Source organism: Myotis myotis, unplaced genomic scaffold (genome assembly GCF_014108235.1).
Source record: "Myotis myotis isolate mMyoMyo1 unplaced genomic scaffold, mMyoMyo1.p scaffold_m19_p_9, whole genome shotgun sequence".
NCBI lineage: Eukaryota > Metazoa > Chordata > Mammalia > Chiroptera > Vespertilionidae > Myotis > Myotis myotis.
The window spans coordinates 59,567,909-59,577,823 of record NW_023416401.1 but is presented as its reverse complement, the minus strand read 5'-3'; the positions used below and the strand labels follow the sequence as shown (position 1 = coordinate 59,577,823).

At 39.4% G+C, this 9,915-nt stretch overlaps 1 protein-coding gene across 19 annotated transcripts in view; it reads left to right on the top strand.

Moving 5' to 3' along the window:
• Positions 1-126: 126 nt before the first annotated feature.
• The window catches only part of LOC118663450 (agouti signaling protein), a 104,433-nt gene continuing 94,644 nt past the window's right edge, over positions 127-9,915 (top strand). For 4 of the 19 annotated variants that reach the window (XR_004970051.1, XR_004970050.1, XR_004970047.1 and 1 more), the window contains exons 1-4: positions 889-1,030; positions 1,117-1,183; positions 1,424-1,546; positions 7,786-7,857. Coding sequence is in view for 10 of the 19 variants with exons in the window: in XM_036323092.1 (XP_036178985.1) it covers positions 7,832-7,857 (26 nt within the window). In the remaining 9 variants the exon portion in view is untranslated. The other 15 variants (XM_036323098.1, XM_036323091.1, XM_036323099.1 and 12 more) reach the window with 10 other exon arrangements.

Below are 9,915 nucleotides of genomic sequence, written 5' to 3'. Positions count from 1 at the left end.
TGCGCCTGCGCAGAGCCCATCACGGCGCAGGCGCGCGGAGGAGCTGTCCTAACGCGCTGTCTGGCGCGAGATACGCGGCGACGCCGCATCTCGAGGCACGCCGGGACTTGTAGTCCTCTTAGAGGAGGCGGGCATTGCGCGGCGGCCTCGCAGCGACCCCTGCGTGTGCGTGACGTCTGAGGAAGACTTCCGGGAAGGTTCGGTTTGGCTGTGGTGACTTTTCCTTCAAATCCTTTCGCGGAGTAGAGCGTCTGCTTGTACAGTGAATTCAGGGCCATTTCTCCTGGGTTAGGGTGAGGGGTAAAACAGTAATGTGGACCCGTTGGGGCTTTAATTTTCCTATTACCTGTACCGTGTCCCTTTGGGGTGTTTTAGTGTTTGAGGAATTCTAAATTGGAGCTGGAGGTACTCACCTCACGAGGGTGTTTTACTTCATGGGACATTTAACCTAACATGTTGGATTTCAACTCGGGAGGTCGCAAACCTAAGAGGAAAGACGTACCAGAGGAGAAACGGCCTGGCCAGAGGCGGACGGTCGGGAACCTCAAAACACTTGTTTATGAAGTCTCTGCTTGAACGCGCTGGGTGCATCACGAAGATCCCTTGAGGCATAGTAGCATCTACCCTTTAGGGAGCTCTCGCTGTGTTAATGCCCTCCACCAAAGACCACCGCGAACGCCCCTATAGTTGAACAAAGTTGGGCTTGTTTCCTGCAAGGGGAGACAGCATGAGGAACAGTGGGCGTCTCATAAAGAGGGTGCTGAGCACTAGCTAGATTGGCTCAGTGGTTAGAGCGTGGCCTGTGTCCCAGAGGGTCCCGGGTTTGATTCCGGTCAAGGGCTGGTACCTCGGTTGCAGGCTCTTCCCCAGGCCAGAGGCAACCAATCTATGTGTTTCTCTCACATAAATGTTTCTGTCTTTTTCTCTCTTTTCCACTCTCAATGGAAAAATATCCTCAGGTGAGGATTAACAAACAAAACTAAAAATAAAAAAGAGGGTGCTGGAAAGAATGCACAGGATTTGGCTTGTGGTAGGTAATTCCCTGTTTGGGAAATGCTGGTATGATTAGCAAATTATCTTGATCAATTTTGTGAAAAGATTTATTTTCCTTTACAGCATGGTACCAGGCATGACCTCCTTAAACCGGCTACCAGCAAGACTTTCTTCAGAGATTTCCCCAAAGGTAGTAATTTTTTCCCCAGGAAAAGCCAAAATTCCCTGGGGTATTGGCAAGTCACAAAGCAATGGAAGCTAAGCTTTTCCAGGAGATAGATCTTACTTACACTAAGCTAATAGGAACATCAACACAAATCATTTGTATTTTTCTAACCTCTTTCATCTAGGAATCTCTGCAAAACATAAGCATTTATTAATTTCTTCCCGTAATGGTGAGTTAAATCATTGTGATGTTCTTGTTTTATAGACACAGAAGCCAAGTTATGAAGTGCACAAAAATTAGTGAGAAATCCAGAAACAGACTACTGGAATCTTTACTCTGGGCCATTCTTGATGCTCAGCCCCACCCCAGATCTCCAGCTGCCCAATAGTAAGCTAAGGGTTATAATTCTTCAATTGTAAACTAACTTTTGTGTTTTCATAGTCTTTAAAATATTCCATAGTCTCTTCACTTGACCCATAACATAGCAGGCCTATAGGGGCTGTGACTTAAATAGTTATAGTACTTGAACTACAACTCAGATCTCATAAGTCTTAGTCCAGTACTCTTTCTACTTGGTAAGCAAGTATATACATCCTTGTAATTGATATTTAACTCACAGAAACCATAATTAAATAGAGATTCTAATCTGCATAGAAATCCAGACCTATTCAACCCTTTTGATCCATGAGCACCTAATTATATGAGGCCTTTAAGAGTTAGCTTTGGTGAGAGACAAAAAAAAAAAAGCAAGTCACTGAGATATTAATGAAAAGCACTGGTAACTCTGAAATTGAACTTGTCTTTGGGTTCATGTAGTAGAAAGTATAGTGAGGATCCCCCAAAGAAGTCTTGAATAGTTATCCTTTGAGAACTAAACTAGTAGGAATGAATTCTTAACTAGTCATATGTAGAAATGATTTCTGAGAAAATGTGTCACTGAGGAGATTTAGGAATCAGCATTTCTAATCAAGTTGACTAGGTTATATATATACTCTAATGAAAATACTATCTCCAAATACTGTCATTATGTCAGTGATTACCAAATCCATATTTTCAAACCAAACCTTTCAACCTCACATATTCAAGTGCCTACTTCTCTACTTACCTACATTTGCAAGTTGAGATCTCAAAGTTACTGTATTTAAAACTCTGGGTATTTCCTCTTGCAAGTCTTCTTCATCTCAAGGGCACTGCCTGCCCAATTGCTTAAGTCAGAAACCCAGGAGTTAACTTGAGTCCTTCCTTTTCCTCACCTTCATTCAGTTCATTATCAAATCTTGATTCTATGTTCAAAATAAATCTCAAATCCAACCATTTCTATCTCCAATGCCACTAGCCTAGTCCTGGTGATTTTTTCATCTCTCTCTTGGATATTATAACATTCTCTTGCCCCTTTCCTTCATTACACCACAATTAATTTATTGGTCAGTTGTTTAGTGGTGATTTTCATAATCTCACTTCACTACTAGAATGTATGTAAATTCCTTGAGGATAGGTACAAGCTGTCTTGTTCAGTCTGATATTCCCAACATGTAACAAAGCCTAGTATCATCACAGGCACTTAGATACTTGGTAAATATTTGTTGAACTACTGGGAAAAAATCCAGTAGTGCCCCAAATTTTAACATGATTGCTTACAGTAACATAGTTGAAGTTGGAGCCTTCATTTAGTCATGTATAGTAAAAATGACTGAAGCTAACATAATTAAAATTAGTTGTAATCCAATATGTCTGAAAGAATGTGTTAGAATTGAAATGTTCACCTGGAACCCAGTAAGGGAGGAATCTGCCAGGATTTGGCCATGTTTTTTCATCCAGCCGTGTTCAGGACTGAGAAATTGTAAACCCAAAGAACATTGTTAAGATATTTATTAACATAAATAATTTCTTAGGCTTCACCTGGTTCCTGAATAAAATCATCCACCTCTCTTTTTTTCTCATCATTCACCAAACAACATTTTAATTACCAACTTAGAGTCCCTGGTACCTTTATATCGGGAAGGAAATCCTCTGGACAGCAAACACAAATATATATATTTTGTTAATCTTCACCTAAGGATATTTTTTCCATTGCTTTACAGAGAACTTGGAAGGGAGGGATGGGGGAGAGAGAGAGAGAGATGACTGGTTGGCTGCCTCCTGCACATACTCCAACCGAATCTGCAACCCAGGTACATGCCCTTGATCCGGAATCAAACCCAAGACCTTTTGGTGCCAGGGTCAACTCTCTAACCATTTAGCAACACTGGCCAAGGTTCAAACACAAATATTTTAGTCACTGAAAAAATATTTTAAACTCTAGAATGTAACTCTGTGAGGGCAGGAAATGGTTAATCACAGCTGTGTCCCTAGAACCTAGAATAATGCTTAACACAAAGGTTCTTTATAGGTGTTTGATAAATGAATGTGTATTAGTAAATTAGGATTATACTTTATACCACATTCTTTTATGAATTAGATATTGTGAGTCAGTCCTCAAGTATATTTCCATGCTAGAAGCATTAGGAAAATCAGATTTCTTGTCTTATAGGCCAAATAGGAGATCCTGAACTCCAGCAGGATCTGTGAGACCCTATTTGGTTAACTAGCTGACATCCTTCTCTGATGTTACGGTCTTGGCTTTTTGTAACGTCAGTTCATTCTCCATCTGGCCTGCAGTTTCCTTTAAAAAGTCAATCATGCTGTTCCTCTGCCTAAAAATCAGTTATTTATCTGTTACTTTTAGAATAAAACTATCCACAGTCTGCCTCTCCAGCGCTTCTCAGCACTGTACTCTCTACCTTTCTTAATACTCCCCATCATATATTCTAAGTTCCAGCTACACTAAATAACTATACTAAATCTCCTGAACATGCTGGTCCCCTGGCTGAAATGTCTTTCCTTTCTCTTCCCATCTGATGAACTTCTGCCATCCTTTAAGATCCAGCTTAGATGTTACTTAAAGAAGCCTATAATTTACTTAGTTTGTGTGTGGGGGGAAAGCTAATCATTTCAACTTGTCTTCTTTCATTACTCAACTAGAGGCCTGGTGCACGAAATTCATGCGGTGGGGGGGGGGGGGGGGTTGGTCCCTCAGCCCGGTCTGCACTCTCTCCAATCTGGGACCCCTTGGGGGATGTCCAGCTGCCACAGGGATGGGGCCTAAACTGGCAGGTGGACATCCTTCTTGCAATCCGGACTGCTGGCTCCTAACCGCTTGCCTGCCTGCCTGTCTGATTGCCCCTAACCACTCTACCTACCGGCCTGATCGCCCCCTAACTGGTCCCCTGCCAGCCTGGTCACCCCTAACTGTCCAGAAGGAAGTTGGACGTCCAGAAGATGTCCGGTCGGCCCGGTCTAATTAGCATATTACCCTTTTGTTAGTATAGATTATAGCCCTTATCATATATTATAGCTACCTTTGAGATCCTGGAGGGCAGAATTCTGTGCCTTACTCATCTTTCTTTGCTTCCCTAGTGCCTAGCACATGTTTGTGAATGTAAGAACCCATATGGGTGATAGATGAAAGCTAAATACTAACTTGTAACAGCCTTATCTTCTTAAATGTAGCCTCCTTCCCAAGGGAGAATGGCAAACTTCCTAGCTATATTCCATTTGAAAAAATTGGGCATGAATATAGTCTGGAAAAAATGTGCTTTACATACTCCTTTTATGATTCACTGTAAAATGAGGTGATAATAGTATTATTGATAGATTAGTAGACTCTTAGGAAGCAGTGATTCAATTTTGAGGACATTATACTAAGTGAAATAAGACAGTCACAAAAAGACAACTTCATGTATGATTTCACTTATATGAGGTATCTATAGTAATCATTCTCATAGAAACAGAAAGTAGAAGGGTGGTTGCCAGAGTTGGGGGGAGAAGAGGATGGGCAGTTAGTGTTTAATGAGTATAGAGCTTTAGTTTTGCAAAAAGATAAAGTTTTGGAGAGTGGTTGCATGAATAATATAGATGTACTTAACACTACTGAACTGTACGCTTAAAAATGGTAAAATTGCTCGACTGGTGTGGCTCAGTGGTTGAGCATGGACCTATGAACCAGGAGGTCACAGTTTGATTCCCAGTCAGGGCACACGCCCAGGTTGCAGGCTCGCTCCCCAGTAGGGGGCATGCAGGAGGCAGCTGATCAATGGTTCTCTTGTTTTTATTTTTCCAATTTTTTATTCTAATGGCCAACATGCAGACAATCCACTTCAAAGTGCCTCCACTGCCATGTGTGCAAACTGAGGCTCAGCCTTCTTGGCTTGGCCAGAAGCCCTCAGAGCCTAGAGCACTGGCACATTGCTTTACGAATGACAAAAGGAATATAATTGTGTTCACCAAAATAAAGCGCTATCTACACTGCCAGCCAGATTAGCTAGATGCATGAAGCTGCAGTGAAATCAATAACCAAAAAATACTAAGACTTGTTAAGGAGCCTTTACAAAACAGGCTCCCTGGGAGAACCCAGTAGGCTAACTACCCAGGCTTGAAAGTGAAGAAACAAAATCACACTGGAAATAAATCAATATGGAAATTTTCTCTGAGAACAACTAGGAGAGTTTTGGTCCAGAGATATCTGAAGGCAGTCAAATATGTGGCGGGGGGGTCTCTATGCACCCCAACAAGATCAATGATTCTCTCTAATCATTGATGTTTCTATCTCCCTCTCCCTTCCTCTCTGAAATAAATAAAAAAATTTTTTTAAAAATGGTTAAGATGGTAACTTTCATGTCATATGTTTTTACCACAATAAAAAAGTTAATGTGTAAAAAGGGGGGGGGGCGGGGAGAGAAAAAAAAGAGATTCAGCACACCGTGTACATACTCAGTACCTTGGATTGTTACTACTCATTGCCCATCTTTCTGCCTTGCTCTTGAGAGACTTGGTAACCCCCAATCTCAGCACAGTGTTTAGAATTTATTAGGAGCCCCATAAATGTTGAAAGAATGCATTGACTAATACTTGAAATAAAAAAATTAATTTCCTCCTCTTCTTTTGGATAATTTAAACCAGTGATGGCGAACCTTTTGAGCTCGGCGTGTCAGCATTTTGAAAAACCCTAACTTAACTCTGGTGCCGTGTCACATATAGAAATTTTTTGATATTTGCAACCATAGTAAAACAAAGACTTATATTTTTGATATTTATTTTATATATTTAAATGCCATTTAACAAAGAAAAATCAACCAAAAAAATGAGTTCGCGTGTCACCTCTGACACGCGTGTCATAGGTTCACCATCACTGATTTAAACCCTTTCTTTTAAAATTGCTCTTTAAGGCCTTTTCTAATTAGCCAGCCTACTATAATTTTATCCTTCTCTGTCTTCATGTAATACTTATCATTTTGACTATGTTATCTTGCATCATTATTTATTTTTAAATGCATGTATCCTTTCTTTTCAGCTAGATTATAAAATCCTTGAAGGCAAGGACTGTGTACTGTTGCCTCCTACAGTGTATTATTAAATCTAGTAGCATCTTAATGCTTTAAACTGTTGGTGATGTTACCCAGGTTTACTTAGTGTTTTGGCATCTCTACAGAAGACTTCAAAACTCTTAAGAAAACCACAATGAGATACTGCCCTTCACATCCATTAGGAGGGCTATTAGAACAAAAACATAAAGTAGGAAATGATAAGTGCTAGCAAGAATGTGGAGAAATTAGAATCCTTGTGCACTGTTGGTGGAAGTGTAAAATGGTGCAGCCACTATGTATGGCTGATCCTCCTAACAGTATGGTGGTTCCTCAAAAAGTTAAAAATAGAATTACCATATGAATTAGCAATTCCAATTCTAAGTATATATCCAAAAGAATTGAAATCAGGGTCTTTAAGGGATATTTGTACACCCATGTTCATAGCAGCATTATTCACAGTAGCCAAGAGGTAGAAGCAACTCATATTTGGTCATAGATGAATACTTCTATGTTATGTGTATTTAACCAAAATCTTGTTTTTAAAAGCACTGAATGGGGAGTCAAAAGATCAAGGTGGAGTTCTTGGTTGTTTCTTGATGACTGATGAATCTTGACCAAGTCACTCTTTTTTTTTCTTCTCATGCCTTAGTTTCTTTATCTTTAAACAGAATAATAAAGCCTGTCCAGCTTCTGGGTTTTTTTGTGTGTGTGAGCTTCGAATAGAAGAGATAGCAACAATCAAAAACTTTTAAGATAATTTTTTTGAATATTGTTTTTCCAGTATTCCAGTGACTCTGATATTTTTTAATATTCATTATAAGTTTCGCGTCTTATTTTGTAACAGAATACTTTTAAAGATGTCTCAGCAATAACTTGTTACCACTTCAAAGGACATATGTATGCTGAACTCTTTCAATTTGAACTGCTCACCTTATAATTTGGTCCCAAGAAAGCAGCAAGTAAACACCCTTTTTGAGGACTATTGATGACCTAAGATGGTAATTACTAATGTGGTTTAGCATTAATTGAGGAAATACAAGCTCAGGATTTTCATGTGAGCATAAGAAAACTGATCCCAACTTGTTAGAATAAGGGGAAGAATTAATATCTGCTGAGTATGTACTAAGAGTCAGGCCCGACAGCAGATGTGTTGCATGCATTACCTCATTTAATCCTCACAACAGTCTTGTCAGGTTAATAATATTATACTCATTTTATAAACAGGAATTTGAAGCTCAGAGAGGTGAAGTCACCCAGGATCACACAATGAATGACGGAGATGGAATTCAAGTCCAGGTCTGTGTGACTCTGAAGCTCATACTCTTTCTATTCTCTTACACTGCCTCTCAAAATATATTTGACTCTGCCTATTGTAATAGAGTTAATGATAAATGATATATATTGATGTATATTAGTACATTTATATCAATTATCTTACTTGGTCATTACAAATAAGATAGGCTGTGTAGGGATGATTACCACCATGTTAATAATGAAGAAACATAAAGTCAGAAAATTTAACTTACCTAACATCAACCAACCAAGAAATGATAATAGTAGGACTTGAAAACAGGTACTGGAATTCCCTGACCTAGGCTGTTTCCACATAAGCCTCATGAAAGTGGAATTTTACCTCTGAACTTTCTGGTTCTGACACTTTTTTTTTTTTTTTATCTTCACCAGAGGATATTTTTCCATTGATTTTTAGAGAGAGGGAAAGACAGAGAGAAATATCGATGTGAGAAAAACACATCAATTGGTTCAGTCATTCAACCCCAAACATGGACTTGACTTTTGTTGTTTCAGGTTTTTCAAAATGGAAATTTATATTATTTTTCTGGCATAAAGGAAATAAATAAATCTTCATTAAAAATGAAACAATGCAGAAATAAAAAATGCAAACCATCTAAAAGTTTTTAAAATATATTTTTATTGATTTCAGAGAGGAAGGGAGGGAGAGAGAAATAGAAACATCAATGATGAGAATCATTCGTCAGCTGCCCCCTGCTGGGGATTGAGCCCACAACTAAGGCATGTGCCCTTGACTGAACTCGAACCTGGAACCCTTCAGTCCACAGGGCAATGCTCTATTCACTGAGCTAGAAAGGATATAGCCAGAAATTTTTATTAGGCATATGCAAATACACACATGTTTTTACAAGACTGAAGAACTTAGCCGAAATGTCCTACTTCTGCAGAGAAGGTAAGTTTAGCAGAGAGAGAAAAGATGGGGCAAGGTGTAACCAGGAAGTCTAATGGAAGAGTGCTGGGGAGCGAAATTCCTCTTTTAGTGAGGTTGAAGGAAAGGGGTAGAACAGATAGAAAGAGTTTAGGGGAGTTAACTACTAGAGGGTTCTGTTTTGTTCTTTTTAAAAATATATATATTTTGCCCTGACCAGTTTGGCTCAGTGGATAGAGCGTCGGCCTGCGGACTGAAGGGTCCCAGGTTCGATTCTGGTCAAGGGCATGTACCTTGGTTGCGGGCACATCCCTAGGAGGGGGTGTGCAGGAGGCAGCTGATCGATGTTTCTCTCTCATCGATGTTTCTAACACTCTATCCTTCTCCCTTCCTCTCTGTAAAAAAATCAATAAAAATATATATTTTTTATTTATATTTATATATATTTATATATAAATATTTATATATATATTTATATATATTTATATATATTTATAAAATTATAAAATTTATAAAAATTAATAAAATATATTTATATATATATATTTATATTTATATATATATATCCACCGAGCCAAACCAGCTAGGGCTGTTTTGTTCTTAAAAGTAGGAGGCAGCCCGGCCAGCGTGGCTCAGTGGTTGGGCATTGACCTATATATATTTTTAAAAGTAGGAGTCAGCCCTAGCTGGTTCTGCTCAGTGGTTAGAGCCTTGACCTCTGGACCGAAGGGTCTCAGGTTCAATTCCCAGTCAAGGGCACACATCTGGGTTGCAGGTTTTTCCCCTGCCCTCAGTAAGGCCCTGTGCAGGAGGCAGCCAGTTGATGTATCTCTTACATCAATGTTCCTCTCTCTTTCCCACTCCCTCCTTCCCTCCCTGTCACTCTCTCTGAAAAAGTAATGGAAAAAATGTCCTCTGGTGAGGACTAACCAAAAGGTTAAAAAAAGTAGGCAGATTGGGTGGGCAGGGTGCATGAAGAGAAAGGGAAAGGTGATATGAGGCATAACTACTCATATTCAAAATGATGCACTCTGATCTTCTGAAGATTTTATCTGCTGAAGCCTTTAAATCAGAGTTGAAAAATTGGAGAAAATATATCCTAGTAGTCCTTTTCTTTTGTAAAAAAACATGTGCTCAGACTCTGGATGGACCCGTCTTAGATTCTGGGCATGGGA